Source organism: Engraulis encrasicolus, chromosome 21, assembly GCF_034702125.1.
Source record: "Engraulis encrasicolus isolate BLACKSEA-1 chromosome 21, IST_EnEncr_1.0, whole genome shotgun sequence".
NCBI classification, from domain to species: Eukaryota; Metazoa; Chordata; class Actinopteri; order Clupeiformes; family Engraulidae; genus Engraulis; species Engraulis encrasicolus.
In genome coordinates, this window is record NC_085877.1 from 7,371,735 (window position 1) to 7,395,208 (window position 23,474).

At 42.5% G+C, this 23,474-nt stretch overlaps 2 protein-coding genes across 2 annotated transcripts in view; one reads left to right on the plus strand and one right to left on the minus strand.

The window, feature by feature from the left end:
• On the minus strand, nt 1-16,798 carry ache (acetylcholinesterase (Yt blood group)). The gene is made up of 5 exons (XM_063187436.1): nt 16,479-16,798; nt 11,452-12,902; nt 7,464-7,656; nt 7,052-7,227; nt 1-1,523 (listed from the first exon to the last, which is right to left on the minus strand). The coding sequence occupies exons 2-5, from the start codon at nt 12,839-12,841 to the stop codon at nt 1,402-1,404; spliced, it is 1,881 nt and encodes a 626-aa protein (XP_063043506.1). The 5' UTR covers nt 12,842-12,902; nt 16,479-16,798; the 3' UTR covers nt 1-1,401.
• A 3,163-nt stretch (nt 16,799-19,961) lies between these two features.
• The window catches only part of zgc:92664 (uncharacterized protein LOC436695 homolog), an 11,166-nt gene continuing 7,653 nt past the window's right edge, over nt 19,962-23,474 (plus strand). The window contains exons 1-2 of the mRNA XM_063187440.1: nt 19,962-20,016; nt 22,421-22,640. Coding sequence (XP_063043510.1) covers nt 22,567-22,640 — 74 coding nt within the window. The 5' untranslated portion in view covers nt 19,962-20,016; nt 22,421-22,566. The remainder of the gene's footprint in view (nt 20,017-22,420; nt 22,641-23,474) is intronic.

Genomic DNA, 23,474 nt, shown 5'->3' on the forward strand with positions numbered 1-23,474 from the left:
AACTCCTGCACTGCACTGTAATCACGAGCTGTCAAGAGGATCGGTTCCTGACTCAGCAGACTGTGTCATTAAAAGCAGAACTAAGTAAATTGCCTCTCTCTTCTTCCTCTTCCTCCTCCTCCTCCTCCATCAGGATAATGGATTGGGGTGGCGGCTTGCTTGCTTGCTTGCACACAGACTTTGAAGACGAAGGAGGCAGGAGGGGGAAAGACAGGTCAGGCCTTCTGGCACTCTGACAATATTGTACTGTTGTACCTTCACAGAGAGACAGACAGACATACAGTACACTCATGATAACATAACATGCGTTCACAAACAGACACAGACACAGACAAGAGTTAAGTGAATAACGGGTTAGCTTTTTTTTCGTTTGATGCAAATGCCTCTGACAGACATGATTCCTTTTGTACAAACCCCATGCAAAGAGGACTAACAGTCATGCGGAGTAGTGGTGAAAAGGCATGTCATAATTATGAATACTTACAATGAAATACAAGGAAACACACTCACAAACAGTACATATATACACAGACAGACAGACAGACACACACACACACACACACACACAAACAGTTAAAATAAAATGCGTTCAGTGCAATCTAGAGCAATGTTTCAGTTGGCTCCCGATTTTATAAACCTGTTCAACAGTGTTAAGCTGGACCGACAGACAAGCAGAGATATGAGCGGACACTACTCTGTACGGAGAAAAAAAACACAGGACATTTTCACACAGACCAGTGTACTGTACGTATAACAGAAACACTCAAAAAGAAACAAAATCAAAAAGGCAATAATATTAAAATATATTAATAATAATAATAAAAACAAAAGGGATCCTGAGGACCAAGGTCTTTGAGAATTTCTTTTCCCCAGACAGACATCCATACACACACACACACACACACACATACACACGCACACACACACATCCGCAAAGGCATACATAAACAGACTTAATACCCACACAATCTCGGTCTTCAGAGGTAATTGCACATGTTTCCCGTGAACGACCACACCTTTTACATGGTCTCTGAATATAGCAGCCTGCCGAGCATCTCAAAGACATCTAACATCTTCGGAGTTTTAAGTGAATAATTACACGTACGTACGTAGTAGAAAGTAGTGATTGACAGTGAGGGACAGAAATCGCTAATGCTAGGTGCACTACAGACAGCAGCTAGTGTGGTTTTTTAATTAAGAAATCTACAATCACCTCTACTCGCCAAGGGAGTAGAGTATCCGTCATATTAAACGTTTTACTCGAACACCAACACACTTCTTCTGACCCATCTCATATTGTTGTCGACAGCATATAGATGCTGGAACTATATACGAAAAAGATGACGACATCTTTGATTTGCACACTTCTTTGTTTCTCCTTTTGACACCTGCTTGACGTTTTTAGAGGTCGGTGCAGCGCTCCTGCTTGCTGTAGTGGTCGAACTGGCTCTTCCAGTGCATCATGTAGGAACTCCAGCGGTGGAACTCCATCTTCCACTGTCGCTCGGCATCATCAATGTTATCTGTGTAGGACACAGAGGAAAAAAACAGCATAATGTACAGTGCTCTGCCATCATGATTTTGAACAATATTTCAATGAACACACAAGTTATTCCCAAAATGCACGTACAGCTAGTTCAACATCTGTTGAGCTTACAACAGAAAAGTCATTTAATAGTAGGGCCTATAACTTAAGTAGGATATTTTTCCATCTTTGCGAATTTATACTGGTGCAAAAGTCAGTACACCCCTATGTTAAACTGCAATAGAAAGAATCATGATCTACTTCAGTAGTCACAGCATATGTTGACAAGCATGTTTCTTTTGTTGAAATTCAGCTTCCTACTGTTGATGGCATTCATCAATAGACTCTGAACCTTGTGATTCTACACTGAACTATTTCGGTTTCACTGTAGTCTGGCTTGCCTGGCCAACAGATCGCAGCACTGGCAAGAAGCAAGAAGAGGGGTAGGGAAATCTAAAGGTAAACAAACACACAAAAATAATTTGGGCATTTTAAAATTACTAGCAATGCGTAATAAAGGGTTTTTAAAAGTAGCTTCCTTCTGCTGTATATACCTGCCTGGAAACTGTGTTCATTTATAAAGCAGACAAACAATGAGAAATGGGACTGTTAAACCTCTTAGTGCAGATCATTCACTGTTCTTTTTAAAAAAAATGAGCCTTTTGCGCCTTTATTGATTAGAAAGTGAAAGTGAAAATTTCAAGAGAGAGAGAGAGATAGAGAGAGAGAGAGAGAGAGAGAGAGAGAGAGAGAGAGGGTAGGATGGGAAAATGACCCAGGCTGTACTCAAACCTGGGTCGCCATGGGCAAATAACCTGTTTATGGTATGGGACATTTGTGTGATGCTTCTACCACGCACTGATGAAGGCTTGTTAGCCGAAACGCGTTTGCTTTTTGGACATGGTGGTAATATAAATAAATAATGAGACGCAGTTTGTGAGTGCGGATTTCTTCTTCCTTACATTTGTGTGATGCGCCACTGCACCCCCCTGGCTCATTCAGTCTTTGCTGAAAACACAATTTACATTGCTGTGACATTGTGGAAGGTCTTATGTAACAGATGAAGACTTGGTCATTACCAATTTAGTAACAACAACCTTGTAATATAATAGGGGCTCTGCACACAGAGGTTAAATGTTCATGTCCTGATGTTTGGCTGACCACCAAGATGGCTCCCTTACAATTTTGGTAGATATTTCTAAATATTTTGATAGGCTTTTTGCCTTTGTTGTGGATTGTACAGTGAATATTATGACAAGAAGTGAGTGAAATAGTTAGGATTGGTGATTTGGCCTGGCCAGACTCAGTCCCCATGGGCATGCCAGCCCGTTCAGGGTACGGTACATTAGCGCAATGCGCCACTTCACCCCCATGTTATTTCTGAGAGTGACACTGAGACCTCAAATCACTTTCCCGGTGATGGAAGCTTTCAGTTTGACACAGTGTAGGCCAAGTGCCTAATAGATTTACATACGCAGCTTGGAGAAAATCAAATTTTGCGGTAAAACCACTGATTTGCTGTTCCCCTCAATTAATTCTGGTCCTAAAATGCAGTAAAATCGATCCGTTGACAAGAGGAGGCAACTAACACAATTGTGTAAACAGAGATGTTGCTTTTGTTGATATTCTATGATATTTTGTTGATATTCTATTGCATTTTTTCTCATGACATCTTGCATGTTAAAAGAGACAGACATGTCGAATGTGTTCTTAGGCACATTTTGTACACTATATATAATTGTTGCAACATAGCTAATTGATGAGACAGTAGAATAATATGAAATATTGCCCAATTGTGTGACATTAAGAAAATATTTAATTTGTTTAATTTCATTGAATGTTACAGTTCACTTGATAAACAATATTTTGTAACAGCATATTATTTAGTCAAACGTATACAACACCCATTCCATACTAGCTAGGGCTACGTTTCCCAAAAACATTTAAGTATTCCTTAACCCGAACTACAAACCCCAACTCCGGTGAAGTTGGGACGTTTGGTAAACAGTGAATAAAATCAAAATGCTATCATTTTCAAAACATTCAATCTATTCATTAGATGGGGAATAGTGAAAAGACAACATATTAAGTGTTAAAACCGAGAAAAAATATTGTTTTGGGGGACATATGTACTCATTTCTAATTTGATAAATGCAACACGTCTCAAATACGTAAGTTGGGACGGGGACAATAAAAGGCAACAAATGTCGAGGAAGACTAAAAACAAAACAAAAGACAACACTTAACAGTTAAATACATTAACCGATGAGATGATTTTATATAAAAAACAGTGTTAATTCCTATCTTGGACATGATTTCACCAGCTTAGATGGTGGGTGTATTCCTTGTCATGTTTTGCAATGTTTTCCTTTCTGTAGTGCTTACAGTGTGACAGGTCTTGACCAAAAGCCCACCATTTTATCACCTGCTGGTCCTTATGATGGAGCCAAACTGTTAAAACATAGTAGATAATGTAATTTGACCATATGGCAGTAATCGAAGATCTCCCCTCAAAATATAATGCATGAGTGGCTTTTCATGCTGTTTAAAACACATTTATATCATTCAGCACTGTATTTAACTCTACAGATGAGTGAGAACATCTTAACCAATGCACTACTGCACCCGCATGCCATCATGGAGGCTGACTTCTGAAGTTAACACTAACACAAGTTGGATGATCCATTTTCACTGTAGCACAGGATGTGCAATGCTCTATTATTGTCAAAAAGAATGGACTTCTACAACTACTGACTTCTGTAAGCAAAGGACAGTTTCCCATGTCTTCTGGGTCTATTTCAAGTGAGCTCAGGTGCTTAGGAGAATGTTACACCCCTGTATCATTTGCACGCATTAAGCATTCTTAATATGGTCAATTTTCAATAGCTCTAATTCCTGGAGTGCTAGATTTAGACTACAGCCAATATATATTTCATGATGTCATGAACCTATACAATGATTTTAATAACAAAAATATGTCTTTTATACACTCAATCGTGGTAAATCAAAGGGAATTCAAGAATGTATGTAATAACTATGGTAATTATTCCCTTTGCATCTTTAATTCTGAGTGACTCAGCCTCTCTGTGATGATCTTATACCTGGACACCTATATTGTCTGTCAGTACAATTCATTTTGAAATGTTCTTTGTTGTTTTATCTTATTTGGATGTTTACTAAATTTCACTGATCCCCGTCCCAACTTATTTGAGACGTGTTGCATTTATCAAATTAGAAATGAGTACATATGTCCCCCAAAACAATATTTTCTCTCGGTTTTAACACTTAATATGTTGTCTTTGCACTATTCTCCATCTAAGGAATAGATTGAATGTTTTGAAAATGATAGCACTTTGATTTTATTCACTGTTTACCAAACGTCCCAACTTCACCGGAGTTGGGGTTTGTAGTTTTAAGTATGAAGTACCTCCCTATGCAATATAACACATCACTAAAAGTTTACACAATAATTGTATAGGCCGCCTATAATACAATATTTTTTTTCTCACACGTGCAAATGAAATGATTGTGCAAAGTGCATGTGCAAGGTAAAGTGGTGCATGTATAAACATTTAACGTGATGATGTGAGACCTACAGTATTTCTGTCAGTATTACTTTGGCCCAAGTACTACTTAAGAGTTTCTGGGGAAATGCAGCCCAGGCTGGTGCCACCTCCCTTTCAATTCCATTTCATTCCAGCAGCCAGTTTCCACAAAGAGAAACAAATGGAACCAGCTGTTACACCAGGATAATACCATACGTGCTTAGTGTGTCGCTTTCATAAACCCATATCAACCCACATTACAAATGCATGAAAGGAGTGTGACCCTGGTCTAAGGCAAACCTATTATGTAAATAATAGATAAACGTTGTGTGTGTGTGTGTGTGTGTGTGTGTGTGTGTGTGTGTGTGTGTGTGTGTGTGTGTGTGTGTGTGTGTGTGTGTGTGTGTGTGTGTGTGTGTGTGTGTGTGTGTGTGTGCGTGCGTGTGCGTGTGTGCGCGCGTGCGCGTGCGTGTGTATGTGTATGCGTGCATGTGTGTGTGTGAGCTAGTGAGTAAGTGTAAGTGACGGAATAAGAACCTGATCTGTGTGTAGTTCCAAGACACAGACACAGACAGCGGCTATTTATAGAACAGTAGTCAAGCATGAAGTCAGCCCCAGTGGAGCACACACACTTACTACATTGATGAAGGACAGTTGAAGTGAACTATCACTAATCATAAGAGCCACAGGGGAGGGCAGGGGTCAACCACTAATTGTCTGTTATGGGCTCCCTTGCCACCCCCTGAGTGTGTATGGTCGTTTGGCCACTGATGCACAGTGCACCAAATGTGTACAGAAGCCCCAAGAATAGCCTGATGTGTTGCTGGCCGATCTGAACAGCCAAGCAGATTTAATTCAATTTCATTCCTTTGTGTGAGACAGTGTCTTTGTTGGTTGACTATGAACAACATCAATGCAACATAACAATGAAATAAAATATAACAACCAAATATTTGAAGCCTGTTTTAGCCTTGTTTCAAGCCGTACACATGTATCCCATATTTTTGCTAGAATTAGCCATACCCAAGCTATGACCAAGTGTTGTCATCATGATAGTCCCCCAAGTCTATAATAGTCTGTAATCTTTAAAGTATGTAAGTATTTTTATCCTCCAAAGAAATATAGCCTAAAAATAAATCAGTGATAGCAAACACAGATTCATGAGTCATATATAATTCAGAGTTGAGTGTGTGTGCTGCATTTGAGGTGCTTTTAGCCCAGTTGGCGAATCCCTGAATGAGTTCACTTTCTAAAGGCAGATCTTCTTCTACTATTTGTCTACTTTGGGCTGTTGGCTTTAGATGTGTTCTATTTTTGGTTGTGCTACTACAGAAACAAGCAAGTATTTTGTTGTTGTCATGGTATTGTCATGGGGCTGCCGTGGTGTAATGGTTAGGGAGTTGATTGGTTTCCTTTTGCCCTTGAGCAAGGTACCTACCCCACACTGGCCTAGGGGCTGTAACCCATGCCCTGAACATTTATCGTAAGTCGCTTTGGGTAAAAGCATCGGCTATGTGCAGGGCTTCACATGAACCTTTCCGCTCACCCGGCGGCCATGGTGGCAAGTGGTTTTCCTGAGTCACTATCCAGTCAGTCTTCCTACAAGCAGCAGTCTTGTCATCAGTATTTTTTATTCACCATGACCTCTAAAACCAGACGTTTATTACTATTTACTGTACCATATATACCCAAACTGGTGAGTCAATATAAATCAGACACAAAGAAACTGAGTAAGCTTGTGCTTTTTCTACCTGACATACTAGCTGCTGAGACTGAAATGGTTACCAGCCACAGCCAAGGTTTACCTGGATTTGGCTGGTCGGTACAGTAGGTGCCAATATTAAGACCTGGCTTGAGCAAGGCACCTCCTGTAACCCCACATTGCTTGAGGGACGGTAACCAATACTCGGTTGTCAATAACTGTAAGCTACTTTGGATAAAAGCGTGGGCTACAGCAAGTGTACTGTAATGTTGTAATTACCAGTGACGTTGAGGAGGCGGGGGAGGAAGCGATCCCACAGGGCGCAGGCTTGTTGCCTCAGGCCCTTGTAGGTCTTCAGGGGCTCCGTGTTCAGCGTCACGTGCTTCCATTCAGCCGTGGTGAACAGCGGCCACTTCCGCCTATCGAAAGTGCCGTCTGCGTTGAGGTTGGGATTGCTTTAACAAAAACAAAAGAAAAAGGAGATATAAATAATTGCAGAGGGGGGAAAATGTGTCAAGGTGTGCACAGTAACCAAGCCTTCTACGGTGTCACCACATGCAGGTTAGGTTTGCTTCCAAGTATTTTGTCATACATTACATTACATTAAATTTTGCAGACACTTTTTAAACCAAAGCGACGCACAATCGAGGACATAATCATAGCCAACATCACTAGCAGATACAGTACATACCCAGTGCGAGCAAAGTTTGCCCAATATCTCATCATTCTTCGACTCAGTTTGTCCTCCTCCATGGTGTAATTCAGCCTCCTCTCCAAGGGTAGGCCAAACACAAACTCGATTTCGTACCCGTGCATGACCCCCATCCATTCTGGCCATGCGAGGTTTGATGCCCGATGGTCAAACATATAAAGATATACAGCACCTGGAGGGAAGAGAGAGGAATAGATTACCATCTGAGTGGTATTTTACAAGAGGAATTACACCAGAAGAGCTCTCCATTAGGGATTTCACCATTTGTTCTAGGTTAAAGTGCCCTGAAAATTAAATAAACTCTCCTTGAAACTGCCCCCTCCCTTTTCTTTTCATTTAAAAAAAAGAAAACTGTGCATGCACTTCTTGTTTATGTATAGAATATTTGACGGCAAACCCCAACCTTGCATGTGGGGGGATGTGTATTGTACAATAGAAACAATACAGATAAGATATTATTTGCCTTAGTACATAAGTGTCACAATAAATCAGTACATTGTAGAGGCATCCTTTAAAAACTACAACTTTTGGAGTGCGCGGCTCAATGAGCTAAGATGCCATACTATAACGAGACCCAGGTTTGATTCCGACCCGAGGTCCTTTGCATTTGCATATCCTTCCCCTCTCTCCCACTCATTTCCTGTCACACTTTCACACTGCCCTGTCCTGAACAAAGGCATAAAAGCCAAAATCAATACAAAACTGTTTTCAACTGTTTCCACTGCCAGGTGGAAACAGCTATATGAGAGGGGACAAGTTGGAGACAAGGTGGAGATCATATCTTGCAAATTACTAGGTCTTTTCTTGTCACAATGTTGTTAATACTTTAAATTCATGTTTCCATGCGAGAGGAAGAAATAGTCATTTTGAATTTCAGTCTTGTGCTAATTTAACCCAAAAGACCCAATCGCCATCCCTCGTTATTCTGATGCATTTAGGAATTCTTTCCTTTAGCATTTTTGTAATTAAATCTAATAATAATCCTATTTCCCTGATATACAAAACATAGGGGTGATCTGTAATGCTTTTGAGGTCACCTATTGTGCTACAGGAATAAGGTCTTAACATGACCTTCAAGAAGTGTGTGAAGTGTCAAGAACTGTTTCCCTTCATCATAAACTAGCCCTACACTCACTTGCACTTACTTTGCTATGCTAATGTATTTTATTTTCTCCCCATATACAATAGTGTATTGTTATTTTGTCCTCTGTGTAAGCCACATTAGATAAAAGTGTTTGCTAAATGTAATGTAAATGTAATCTAAATGTAATCTTTTACAATACGAAATATTCAGCATAGTTAAGGTTGAAACAAAACAGGCTTAAAATACTTTGTTTACCATCACCTATTTTAAGTAAAAAAATATCTAATTTAAACATATTGTGTGTTATTGTGTGGTAAGTAATTCCTGGAGTAGCCTAGGACAAAATGAATTAATTTGTTGTAATTTGACACTCATACATAAGCATTTAACTGTCCGTATTCAATTTCTGAGAGTGAGATTGAGAAGAGTGGTAGAGGAAAACAAAAATACTATTCAGGCTTGGAATTAAAAACGAGGTTCCTCAAATAAAATGGCCTTTGAGTGCCTTAACTGCTTGCAAAGACATTGTCAAGTCATGTAGAGGGTGTCAAATCCAGAGGTTTGTGTTGTTACATTTCCATTCCATGAAAACATTGCATCAGTTGACTTTCCAGGAAAGAAAAGCTGCTTGTGCAAAAGGGGTATTGGTAAGCGTAGCACCTGACCAAACTATAAGCTACACCTTACATCACCCGGGCGACTTTGTTTAGAGCGACTTTGCATTCATAATGTTGTTGTGGCAGAGGCTGGTGTTGGTTTGTCAGCTGAGCTGAGGTGACCTGACAGGAGATTAGCATGCTAGCAGCAGTGTGGCCGCTTCAAGGGGCCCTTTAACGGGGACACTTGGGGCACTCCCATACCAAGAAAATCATATCTCAACCACACATTCAAATCTGTTTGCATTTGTTTTTCATTCCCAACCTTATTTAAGGTATATTATTTTTTTATTCCTGTACTTTTATCTTACAACCATTTTAATCCTTCCTGTTTCGTCCGGGCCCTGTCTGTTGTGATGTATTGTGTGTTGCTGCCTTGGCAAGGGCTCACTTGAAAAAAAAAGATATCTATCTCAATGGAATTGTTTCCCTGGTTAAATAAAAGTCAGATAAAAAGTGATATAAATACTTTGTACTATACACTTTTAAAATTATTCATATGGATTATACAATTCTTATATGGTAAATACTGTTAACATAGCCCATGCCTTATTTTCTTCATACCATATATAAAAAAAGTACACATACAGTTCATGCACTGCAACATATAATCATTGGACATGGAATGTGGGTGTTTGCTTCCTCAAATGGCACACCCTACAGTTTTGTATACATTCTTTCGATGGGCTGATAAGCACCACAATTAGACAGCCCTCTCTTTACAAAAACAATATATATGAACCTTACAAATTATTAATATATGTGCTATAAAAAATCTTATATGGCACATACTTTAAAAGTGTCTGGTTTCTCTGTATACACATTCCATATACATTCTTCCATATACATTCCATATGCTTATTTTGAACTACATAAAAATTGTATTATTGTAAATTGTAATTAAGTTGTAAATTGTAAAATTGTGTATGTGGGCATATTGCTCCTGGAAGTAGCCCATTTTTTATATTCCCCATAAGAACTGAATCACTTTGTTCCATATATTTCCTTATCATTTGGGTCTCTTCCCCACCATTACTTGTACAATACGTTGCGTTTCACAAGGCTTCCAATCTGTATGCACTCCTTGTCAACACTGTACATCTATTTTCTGGTACAACCATGCCCCAAAACAATTTCCAAGGTCATTAACTTAATTTGCTCAAAGCTTTCTTTGGCTAGGCATTTGGCATTGGTTAGCGGACTTCAGGCAAAATCTTTCGCAACTTGTAGCTAATGCCTACTTCATCCTGCAAAGGGAACGAGGTGTATGACGGAGCATAACCACACAGCTAACCAAAACAACCAAACAGCTAACATAAATATACATATGCTTGAGACAGGCTACATAAAAATACATGTAAAGGCAATATTATGCAGGTGAAGGTACTCATAGTCTTCAACATCAACTAGTCAGCATCCAGATTAAGTCTGTTACACCAGTAGGCTATCTTAACTGCTTATGGTCGCAAATAATTCATATTCACAACTAAAATTGGACTTGATTTCTCCTCCCTTTCCTCTTAGTTTTTGTGCTCAAACCAAACTCTATCCTTGACATTGACAAAAATGTAGTGCAGTGCACTTGGTTGGAAAGAGGTCATTTGTCCACTCCACTGACACTCCTGTCAACTAGCCTGTGATCACTGCAAGATAAGCATGAGGCATTTCAGGCTAGGGTTGGACGATATGATGATAAAAATCGTGAATCGTGATATCGAGTAAAAGATTGTCTCGACTCTGTCATATCAAAGTGGTGCTTACTTAGGCCTACTTGTGTTATTGTCTTCACTTTTATTCTTTACATTATTGTATTCTAATTGTGCACTTTATGAGAGTGTCATCAGTGTGTTAACATTTTATTAACTGCAAATTAAAAATTGCAATCATATCAAAATGTTTGTTGTTTTTGGATGGAAGATCATGATAAAAAAAATCGTGATTTCATGTTAAAAAGATTGTGATATGAAATTTTTGCCATATCGCCCATCCCTACTTCAGGCATCATTTCAGTGTAGCTTATCCAATAAGCCAAGGGAGATTTGCTCACACCAAATCATTCCTTAAAATTCACACTTAATACCCTTTCATTCAAAGAATACAGGTTTGCCTTCTTCTGTTGTTGTTGTTGTTGTTGTTGCTGTTGTGTAGTAGTAATAGTAGTAGTAGTAATTATAGTAGTAGTCATAGTAGTAGTAATAGTAATAATAGCAGTATCAGTGGTGCTTACCCTGTGAGTTGCCTCCATTGCCTCCATTTCCCCAAGTGAAACCCCCCTGACCCGATTGTCCGGCTTGGGCATGTTGGGCATACAACCGGGCAAATGTCTGCAGCGGGCAGATCACGTTGTGGTCGCCCACAATGTCGTCCATGGCGTCCCGGTTCTTGACCGGGTTATTCTCGTCCATCCAGTCGGTGTACTGCATGACCACCGCCTCCAGGCCGATGTCGTTGGCGTGGGGCACGCTCAGCTTCACCCCCTCCAGGAACTCCTCGCGCGAGATCAGGCTCTCGTTGTCCTTGCTGAATCCCGGCGCGCCGTAGATAAGGAAGTACGAGCCCTCGTCCTGGTTGACGCCGAGCAGGATCTGCGTGTCCTTGAAGTTGCCGGCGGCGAGCATAGCCTCTGGGGTGTCGGGCACCACGGTGCCGTCCACCATTGGCACGAAGGCGAAGCGGAACAGGCCGTTCCACGGCAGCACCTGGAACTCCTCATCGATGAGCTCTTGGGGAGTCTTGTTCCTCAGGCAGTCGATCATCTCGGTGTCATTACTGAACTTGCAGCCCAAGGTCTTGGCCAGGTGCGTGGCCCGGCGCCGGGCCTCAGCAGGGCCGGTGGTGGCCCAGGGCCCGTTGGGCACGCCGCTCTGCAAGATGGCGCGCGTGAACGTCGGGCGGCTGTCGGGGGACAGCAGGTGGAAGCCCACCGATGCCCCGCCGGCGCTCTCCCCAAAGATGGTCACCTGCCGGGGGTTGCCTCCAAAGAACTGGATGTTGTCTTGGACCCACTGTAGGGCCATGCGCTGGTCCAGCAGACCCACGTTGCCGGGAGCCTCAGAGGAGCCGTGCAGGCCCAGGAACCCAAAGGCGGCCACTCTGTAGTTCATGGAGACCACGATGACCTTCTCGGTGTGCGCCAGGTAACGGCCGTCGTAGACATCCAGCGAGGACGAGCCGCTGTAGAAGCCTCCGCCGTAGATCCAGACCATGACGGTCAGGTTGTGGGGTCTGGGGGAGGAGGGCACCCACACGTTCAGGTACAGGCAGTCCTCGCTCATGTCCCGGTTGGGGTTCCACATCTCGATGCCAGGGAAGCCGGGGAACGTCTTGTCCACGGACTGGAAGCAGGCGTTGGGGTAGTCTTTGGCCTCGAACACGTCATTCCAGGCCTTCTTTGGCTCGGCGCGCCGGAAGCGCTTCTTCCCCAGGGGAGGCTCAGCGTAGGGGATGCCCAGGAAAGCCACCACATGGCTGTGGTCGGGCACTGGCAGGCGCAGCCCTTGCACTTTCCCCTGGCGCGTGGTCACCACCAGGTCTGCCTCGCTCTGCGCCAAGCAGCCCAAGGCCAAGAGCGAGAGGAGGACAAAGTGCAAGAGCATGACCCCGCTGGACGGCTTCATGGCTGGACTTGACTTGACTTACAGGGGTGAAGAGGCAGGAGCGTTTGTGAGAGAGTAGAGTCTGTGGACGAAAGAGGAAAAATAGTGAACATCTGAAGTGAAAGAGCAAATGAAACTACACATGAAAGGCATAAAGGATGCACGAATACCAAAAATACCATGCAATGCAAAAATACCATATAGGATGATAACAGATGGGCATAACTCACTGAGTGATATGAATAGATGGGTAATAAGATGCAGACTTGTTCAGACAAATCCTGAGGCATTTGTCAGTGGTCAAAGAATCATTGGATTCACTTGCAGGACAAATAGAGTTCATAGTGGTGTGTATAGCAATACCATCAGCGCTTGGTTTTTGACAATGCATATGGAGTACACAAGTACAAAGGCCAGCCATATGCACACACCTGCGTGGGCTCTGTTTATGTTTTGAGTGTTGAAGGGTTGCTATGACATCAGGATTAGTTCTGGAGACAGGGGTATATAAATTTTGTCTGCAGCTGTGTGTGTGTGAGTGTGCGCTATTTCTGTCATGCGCAAACCCCCCCAAGCGCCCCCCCCATCCCCTCTTTTTTTTCTTTCGCCTGTGTGGGGTTCTATTCTGGTGGGTCTGGCTTCTTTACTGCCCCCTTTTTTCCATGTCTTTCAGTCCGCCCCGCCGGTCACTGACACTCTTTCCATCATTAACTTCTCACTCTCTGCTATCTCTGCACAATCTCTGCTAAACAAACGTATGTAGCCTTCCAAGAACAGGCTAAAAATACATATTCATAAACATTGATTGTGAATCATAAGTTGACAAGTTTATGGAACGTATTCTTTAACCCCAAGTGTTGCATGCATATACATCCTGCATAAACTGTATCATATACATGCCTTTTCACAAATAATTCTTTATGCTGACAGTATCAGCAATGCAGGCAAGCTGTAGTCGTGTGATTAAATGGACCTGGCACTGCGGTGACCGTGTTTCCACTGTAAGTGGCTTGTGTTGAAGAAGACACAGAGTCCTTGGGGCCGGAAACGTGGGGTGTGGGTCTGCACGCCTGCAGTTAATAATATCTATGAAGACAGCTGCAGGGGTTGAGAGACTGGGGAGGGGAGGGGAGGGGAGCGGAGGGTTGGACTGACAGAGGAAGGGGTAGGAAGAGGAAGGTGTGTTTATGCATGTGAGGTCTGCAGGCCTTAAGGTGTCTTCGCTTAATTAGATTCGGGAATCTATTTATGAAGTTCACAGGGATATCGCTTTCCACTTCCAGGATCACACACATCATCGCATGCACACTCTGCACCTCGCACCTTCCTCGTGTACCAACAACTCGCCCAAGACCCTTCCTTCCTGTCTTCCTCTTTCAATCATATCAGTTCATCTTCACTCTAGCTCAGCAACATTCCCTGATTTCACATCTGAACCATTCCTGCTGATTTCACTGATGTCCTTGGGTACATTTTCACCATCACACCCGAATTGAGAAAATTGAAGAAAGCTGGAAAACATTCACATTGGGTGTTTCGCCTCTAAATTGTCACCATGCGTATCTATGATGTCATTCTTCTAAGTCTTCATATCCATGTTAATCCGCATCCAGGAAATGGCCAGGGCTTTGAAGAAGTATTGGTCTTCAGCAGCAGCAGCAGCAGCACACAGTGCTATCCTGCTCTTATTTCAGCACATTAGCTAATGCTTTGAGATCTGAAATGAATATGTGTCACCAACTGAAATTGATAGTTTGCTTGCCATGGCAAAAATCACCTTAAACGCTGGGGTACTCTGCTAAGTGGAGAAAATGTAAATACACTTCAGCTGTCTTAAATTTGACCTGGAGTTCCTTTTGCGCGTCATCATGAAGATCTTTTGACCTGTGTCAACAAAATCTGCCCTGTTTGTAGACTGCTGTGTAAATTGGGTCAGTGGCCAAACCCATGGGATCCTCGCTCATTTCCGTAACCCCCCATATCATTCTTTCAGTTCCTCCATGTGACGTGATCTACAGGGCAGTAGATTTTCAGACACTGACAGTTTGACGAGCGGCACGGGAATCGCTGGAATTTTCCGTTTCGCGCTTCACCCGTCTCATATTACACCCACAACATAGATGATGCGCGTGTGCGCACACACCACCAGCTAGTCCTAGAGGACAGAGTAACGGTTTTAATATCACCCAGGCCCTATCAACAACATCTAGTTCAAAATCAAGACAACAATTAGCTTGACCTTGTAGGCTACACCCGACTGTAATATTGACATGCGGACTTGTCACCATATGTAATGTGGATATGTTGTCAAGAAGGGGGTCATTCCATGGGTAGCCTAACCTTCACACTGCAACTTTATCGCCTGGGATCACATCAGCATGTGTGGCCATATTTATACACAGTAAACAGTTGTACATAGTACAGTTGTACAGGGTACAGTCTTCATTCCCCAACACGACAGTTTCATTCAAGTCCAAACTAGTGCGGTGCATTTGAGGTTTAGCCTACTCTACTACTATTTGTCTGCCGCTAATTCTACCTGTCTATAAATAATATAAGGAATTCAGCAGGTCGTGGACATTTGAGGCTAGTGTGTATTGTGTTTCACAACTGCAGACAGTAGAAATGATACAAGACTCTACGGCTGGAGATAAACAAGTCTTCGTTTTAAGATGACAGCTGCTGCGCGCGCGTTTGCGTGCGTGAACGCCTCTATTTTATATTTCAGGGAGGGGGCGTTACTGTCTCCCTTTACGGATGGTAGTTAATAAAATCATGAAGCGCGCATTTTTTTTTTCATCCACCCATGCGTCGTGCGCAATTTCTTTGGAAAGGCGATTTTACCATGCGATCAATCATCATGCATTTCAAAACAAAGTGACCAAAAGCGAACCAATGGCTTGTTTTAATATTTAAAAAAAAACCACAAAGGCAATTTTGACAGCGATTATGCAACAGCCCAGATGTCTGTTTACAGCCGGTGGTGCCCACATCCCCACCACAACAGTCAAATGCAACAGACTATGTTTTCGCCTGCCAAGTAAACCTACACTGCCTGCACACAAGACATGTAGAGATGTCGAATCAAATCGACATTGGGTTTTCTACATGCAGGCCTTGAAGGTAAGGCTAACCAACGAATTCAGTCCACCATGCTTTTCCATCGCTGTAACTACGATCTTGGCCATTGGCGAGCAGTCAGGAAAGCCCGTTTGAGACACGGTCATAATTAGCCTTCCCTACGAAAATAAGCGCATGACGCATCCATTGGACTACTACTGATAGTGATCAAGTGGCCAAAAAGTGCAAGGGGAGATTATCTTGCAAATACACAACATGCAATTAACTAACTTGTTATACCATAAATCATGCTAGTGTTTTCATCAGCCTGTGATTTCATTTGCAGGCATGTAGCCTATCAGCCAAGAGTTACATTATGGACAGATGTGCAAGTCTTACCACCACCAATGAATCAAGGCGAGACGGTAACATATCTACAGCAAACACAAACCAGCCAAACTGATTATGCTCGGACTTGCTCGGCCCTACGTAATCTTAAATACCAAACCTAATCACTGTCGGTATCACTGCTTGAAAAGCTGGCGTTGAGTTACACCGGCGGCTTGGATGTGAGGATCAATCTATCGCAGCAGCCTACCTAGCGCTCTCCGATTGATCGGTCCAGCGCTGGATCTCTCCCGGCTTCTTCCTCCCTCTCCCAGTCCTTCGACGAAGAAAAATACAAGCCCGGCTGGTCCAGTGTTTGAAACCGAGACAGACGATTGAAAAAAATATATGTGCAAATTGATTGTATCTGTTTACTCTGCCTGGTTTATCGTGCCCCTGGCCGGTGGCTGCCGTACACTACATAACCGACAAGCGGAGGAGACGGACCATAATAAACCTTATAGGTGAAGAAAAAAGACGCGCCAGCTCTCGCGAGATAACCACTCCTTTCCCCCCGACTTCAGCTGTGTGTGAACCCGGAGTAAGCATATTCAATATGTCATATGATATGAATATATACTGTTTTGTGTTGCGTCAGGCTGTCTGCAGGTTGCATTTCAACAGGCTTTTCATCTCAAATGCCTGTGGTTTAAGTTAAGCCACTGTCTTGCTAAATTATGCAGGAATTAGCGCTGTGCCATGGACATTGTGGGTACCAGGGCATTCGCCTTGTGTGAGTATTTTAAAAATGCCCAACAACCCTTTTACGCATGTGCGCGCACACATAAAAAGTGCGTGTGTGTACACCAAATTTATTTAACATAATTATGCCGAATGCAAAATGTTAGTAATAAAATTGGGCATATGTTTCATTTAAATCAAAGATGTAGGCCATTGATGAGCCACACAGCCATGTAGGCCTGTGGTGAAATACTAGAAACATAATGCAGGTCGGTATTGGATATATCCAATTAAGGCTAGGCTGCAGCAGATCACTTATTTTCTAAATCACGTGTGTTGACATGCCAGGCTAATAAACCAATGGTCTTCTCATCCTCTCCTTGTACTGTGTGTGTGTGTGTGCATGTGCGTGTGTGTATGCGTGTACAGGCGTGCGAGCATGCAAGGTTGTAAGCGGCTGGTGTGTGTTGTGTGTAAAAGACATCCTGCCCCAATGCTGCTCTTCCCCTTTACATCCATACGGTGCGAATATAAGGCAGGCGGGGGGAAATGCGGCCTGTGGGGAACGTAAGCAGTCAATATCTCTGAGCTGGTGCTTAACAGGCAGGCAGGAGGTTAAATGGTGACTCGGGAAAAGTTAATTAAGGAGAGTGCTTACTGCCTACCCTGACCTTCACTTTGCATCCACCTGCAGTCTCTGGCGCACACACACACACACACACACACACACACACACACACACACACACACACACACACACACACACACACACACACACACACACACACACACACACACACACACACACACACACACACACACACACACACACACACACACACACACACACACACACACACACACACACAGGACATCTGGACCACACAACACACTATGGAAAGACAGCCATTTAGCAAACCACACAGCGCTGTACATTTGGCAGAGTCGATTTAACACTTTCAAGGACCACCCATGGTGTAGAACCAACACCAAGAGAGCCAAAGTTCACTCTCTATGGTGTTGAATCAGCTCTGGGGGAAAAAAGGACTGAGCACAAGAATAACATTTGCAGAGGTTAATGCTGCTTACATTACAGCACGATAGCTTTATGTGTCTCCTGACCACTCTAATTTATATGGCTGCATCTGCTAAGCAGAATGGGGCGTGAGCTATTGGAGTGAAACTGTGTGTGAATGCTTGTCCGTGGTTAATCCGTGTCTCCATAATGCTCCATTATTCAGCATGGCATATTGTAAGACATGTAAATCTGCAGATGAACATAGATCGATCGATAGATAGATAGATAGATAGATAGATAGATAGATAGATAGATAGATAGATAGATAGATAGATAGATAGATAGATAGATAGATAGATAGATAGATAGATAGATAGATAGATAGATAGATAGATAGATCAGAGAGACATCTCTTCCCATCTAAACATTCAGAGGTTTTCATAACAACAGCCTTAATAGGTTTTGAAACCAAGTGATCTTTGTTAGCGAACAGATCCACACACACTATACAGTACGTTTGTGAATTTGTGGCTTTAGAGGGGTTTCTGCAAAAAGGGCCCTGCAGCAAGGATGCTCTTAAATGCCCCGCGGGCTGTAATGCGGTTGGCATTGATTATATGCCCGCGCAGAATCTGAAATACGCAGCCGTCCCCCTAAAAATTAATTCTCTTTAATCCAATCCCAACAATTATCCATTATCCAAATAGACAGACGGGCACAAAGCTCCAGTGTCGAGAAAGAAAAACAGAGAGAATTAAGCAGACAGACAGGACACACCATGTAAGCCACTATGAACACTGCTGTGATGAACAATGAGTACTGTATGTCTTCTCTCTGTGTCTGTCTCTATGTGAGGCTCTCTTTCTGTCTCTCTGTCTCTCTCTCTCTCTCTCTCTCTCTCTCTCTCTCTCTCTCTCTCTCTCTCTCTCTCTCTATGTCTCTCTCTCATACACACACAGACACACAGACACACAGACACACAGACACACACACACACACACACACACACACACACACACACACACACACACACACACACACACACACACACACACACACACACACACACACACACACACACACACACAAATATTTCCTTCCACCCTTTCCTCCTCTTGCTCACGCTCATCTTTCTCTTTTTTTTCGCAGTGTCATTATGCATCAGGTGAAAATCCCAGCCAGATCTATTACATCAATTCACCAGCTAACGTGCTGCACACCCTCGTACAATACACACAGTAAATGTGCAGTGTTAGTTCAACACTGCACTCACCTAGTGTTGCTTCATCTTTCTAAATATTGAAGTAACACTGAAAACATGTGTACTGTCTATTGTCATTTACGTATTTGGGGGAAAAAAAAAGTTTATTTGGTAGTATGCTGAAATGTCATTGAAAAGAATTGAAGTCTTGTATGGGCATATATCGTGAACTAGAAGAGAGAAAAAATGGTGATGATGATGATGATGATGATGAATTTGTCATATTGAAATTAACTGTAAGCCTTGTGAACAATTCTACCAATAAACAAAGTAACAAAAAAAACAAAAAAAACATGTGTATGTTTATTCACCATGCCGGTTAACACGTGTATGTTTATTCACTGTGCGTGTTAAATGTAAGAGATATTTCAAGGAATGCTGCGTATTTTCTCCATACACTCCGACTGGCAGCCGGGAGAGAAGGCAAGCTGTAGCCTACAGTACTGTAGCAGTCAGCCAGGGATGGAGCCAAGGTAGCCAGCGAGGCCAGGCAGGAAAGAAATAGCTTTCTCAGGGCAATCTATAATGGGGGTCGTTAAAAGCACCGCTCTCTCTCTGCTGTGCTCGGCTGATCCACGGCCATTATCTAATTGCTAGGCTGGATCTGGACGTGATACCACATCAATCTCTCTCTCTCTCTCTCTCTCTCTCTCTCTCTCTCTCTCTCTCTCTCTCTCTCTCTCTCTCTCTCTCTCCACCCTGTAATGTTGTTTTTACTTAACTAGCTGCAGAGAGAAAGATGGAGTTGTACATGGAGGAAAAGACAGCCAGTGGCATTTGAAAAGAAAGGTAGATGTCTTTGAACCTTTGCAGTTACGTAAATGTGTGCAAAATACAACATGTTGTGTAGTATGTGCAGGAAATGTTGTGTTTTGTTTTGTTTTTTCTTCGGCAGACTTTCAAACATATCCTTATTAGTGTCTCCAGATGTGTTTTTTAAAATATGTGATGGGAACATGACTCTCACATTGAAAATACATGTGATGCTGACCAAGGAAGAAAATAGGCTATAGGTATCGCATGATGAGCAGCTCCATTACCGTACATTCAAAGTGCCTCATTTTACTGTATGTGGCAGACAATGATGCTATGAAATTGGAATTGCTCTGAAGTGCTGAATTGCCCTCAAGTTGTTGCCTAAAGGCAGGAGTCAAAACACAAGCACAACACTAAATGAAATATGTGGGCTGAAATGTAAATCTTATCAAGACTATGTTTCTTGTCAGTGTCTCCTTTGCAGACATGTCCAGAGCATTCATGAATTTTTCACTATAAATGATTAATTCCTAATTACCTTAGTTTTTTTTTTTCATTTTGCTGTGACCATGCCTAGCCTACCTCTTATTTATGTCTTACGACAGTGTCATGAGGATGGATCTATTTCTCCGTTAATTAATTCAAAGAGCCACATCTTCACTGAGCCAAATCCAGATGAATTGATGTGAGCCAAGGTCCACTCCATGGCCTCTCCACTATCTCCTCCAGGGCCCAAATGCAACACAGGGCTTTTTAGAGCCAACGGTTGAAAGGTTTGGCCACCAAGTGATGCTGCCAGACTGATTCACTATTTGCTGAAAAAGTTGACTTCATCATGACAACATTCTTATAACATTACAGACAGTCTTAAATAACAGATTAGATTTTGGTCATTATATCCCCGAAACGCGGAGCGTCGGGGATGTAATGGTTTTGCGTGCGCCGCCGCCGCGTCCGCCGCGTCCGCGTCCGCGTCCGCGTCCGCGTCCGCCGCCGCCGCCGCGTAAGGTCTTTCGTGTTAACGCGATAACTTTTGAACGGATGTTTGGATTTGTCCCATATTTTTTGGGTGAATGCTCTAGGGCAGGTTCATGAACTGATTCGAGTTTGGAGGTCAACACTTTCAAGATGGCTGAATTCAAGATGGCCGAATTTTTGTTTGGTCCATAACTTCTGACCGGGTGGATGGATTTGTCCCAGATTTGGTGTGTGAATGCTCTAGGGTAGGTTCATGAACTGCTTCTAGATGGGAGGTCAACACTTTCAAGATGGCTGAATTCAAGATGGCCGAATTTTTGTTTGGTCCATAACTTCTGACCGGGTGGATGGATTTGTCCCAGATTTGGTGTGTGAATGCTCTAGGGTAGGTTCATGAACTGATTCGAGTTTGGAGGTCAACACTTTCAAGATGGCTGAATTCAAGATGGCCGAATTATTCTTTGGCCCATAACTACTGACCGGGTGGATGGATTTGTCCCAGATTTTGTGTGTGAATGCTCTAGGGTAGGTTCATGAACTGATTCGAGTTTGGAAGACAACACTTTCAAAATGGCGGAATTTTAATTTGACCCATAACTTCTGACTGGGTGGATTGATTTGCCCGGTAACACCTTATTTTAATGGTTCACCATTTCAGTGAATCTACCATATTAGGTACAGTGTAATAACCAATGTAACAATATTTAATACCATGTAATACTAGTGTAATACCAGTGTAACAATATGCAATATCAGGTACAGTGTAATAACGAGTGTAACAGTATGCAATACCATGTAATATAGTGTAATACCAGTGTAACAATATGCAATACCATGTAATACCACTTACGCACAAACACATGATGTAAGTAAAAAAATTACATTGTATTAAATATTGTTACACTGGTTATTACACTGTACCTAATGTGGTATATCCACTGAACCATTAAAACAGTATTACCATTTGCCCCATTTTTTGCTTCATTTTCACAATAGTCGTTTGGTTTTAAGCCTATGCACGTCATGTCACGTCTGTATGTATCATATACGTTTCCGAAATGGTGGACGGGAGTGGTAGGAATGATGGGGGACTGGAAGCGTCGCGTTTCGGGGATATACCTTAAGCAGTCGAAGGCGACTGCACAGGCAGTCTAGTTACTATTTTGGTAAGCTCTGTTGAGGGGAACGATAAAGGGGGAGAAGGGGATGCTATAGGCTATGGCTCGTGGGGACAGCATGATATCTAATGTTATTCTTGTATACTTCAGCTACATTAGCTATTATTATTATTTAACTATTAGATACTTTTTTGGACAGTGTGGAACCAGATACTCTAGCCAATTATGGAGTTATTTCTTAATTCTTACAGTCAAACTAGGTACAGATGCGCACTTGTTTTTGAAGGATCTATTAAGTCCAATCAGATGCAGTAATGGTCATATCGTCCTACCCACCACAGATCTGCTTTACAACCAGAGGCTCTCCTTTTACCAACCCCGGCATTTAAGAGGGCTCATCTCCTAAACAAACCCACTCAAACAGGCAGTTTCTCCTCATCTCTGTGGCTCCCCGGGGGACTCTACAGGAACACTTGACGGCTCCCAAATGAACGGCCTTTCCTCTCTGGCGCCATGCAGCTGCAACAAATCTTATCTTGGGCCTTTTATGAAACTGCTGAGGTAATCCTGCACATTATACATTTTGCAGCAATAATTCAGAGTTGAATTTAACACAGAGGGTGTATTACAAGTGCTGAACTAACACATCAAAATTCACTGAGTATATTTGCATCTTCAATTTCCAATCTTTCAACAAATAACCATAGCAAATACTACAACTAATAATAATGCATCTGTTTTTATAGAGCTTTTCAAAGACGCTTTACATGAAAGTTCTCTCTCTCTTCCAAACACACACACACACACACACACACACACACACACACACACACACACACACACACACACACACACACACACACACACACACACACACACACACACACACACACACACACACACACACACACGGCAGGAGTTTACCAGGTGGGTTTCGAGATGCCGTTTTATACATTTAGCCTACATTTAACACATGGCGTGTTGGTTCTCTCAGTGTTTAATTAATAACCTCCGCCAAGGAGGTTATGTTTTCAGTCGCGTTGGTTTGTCTGTTTGTCTGTCTGACAGCAGGATAACTCAAAGTTATGCACTGATTTGGAGGACGTTTTGTGCAGTTGTTGGAAATGACAAAAGGAACAAGTGATTACATTTTGGTGGTGATACCGATCACGATCTGGATCCAGGAATTTTGTAGAAGATTCTTCACCATTGAGGGATAGGGCGAATTTTGACATTCCAGTTTCTAACTCCACAAAAACAAGGCAGAAAGGCTTGAAAAAAAACAGGGTGTAACATAGTCAAGTGTTCTATCAAACAGCTTCCTTGGTGGAGGTTTGCACTCTCTGAATGCATTTTTTACTGTTACCTTTTCATCCATTTGTGGGTCTTCACGGA

Bases quoted from the DNA above. Each gene is read 5' to 3' on its own strand.
- ache (XM_063187436.1), bottom strand. From the start codon at position 12,841: ATGAAGCCGTCCAGCGGGGTCATGCTCTTGCACTTTGTCCTCCTCTCG. The intron at 7,657-11,451 runs GTAAGCACCACT...TCTTCCCTCCAG, and splicing joins CAATGGAGGCAACTCACAGG to GTGCTGTATATCTTTATATG. The intron at 1,524-7,051 runs GTAATTACAACA...TGTCCTACACAG, and splicing joins CCGCCTCCTCAACGTCACTG to ATAACATTGATGATGCCGAG.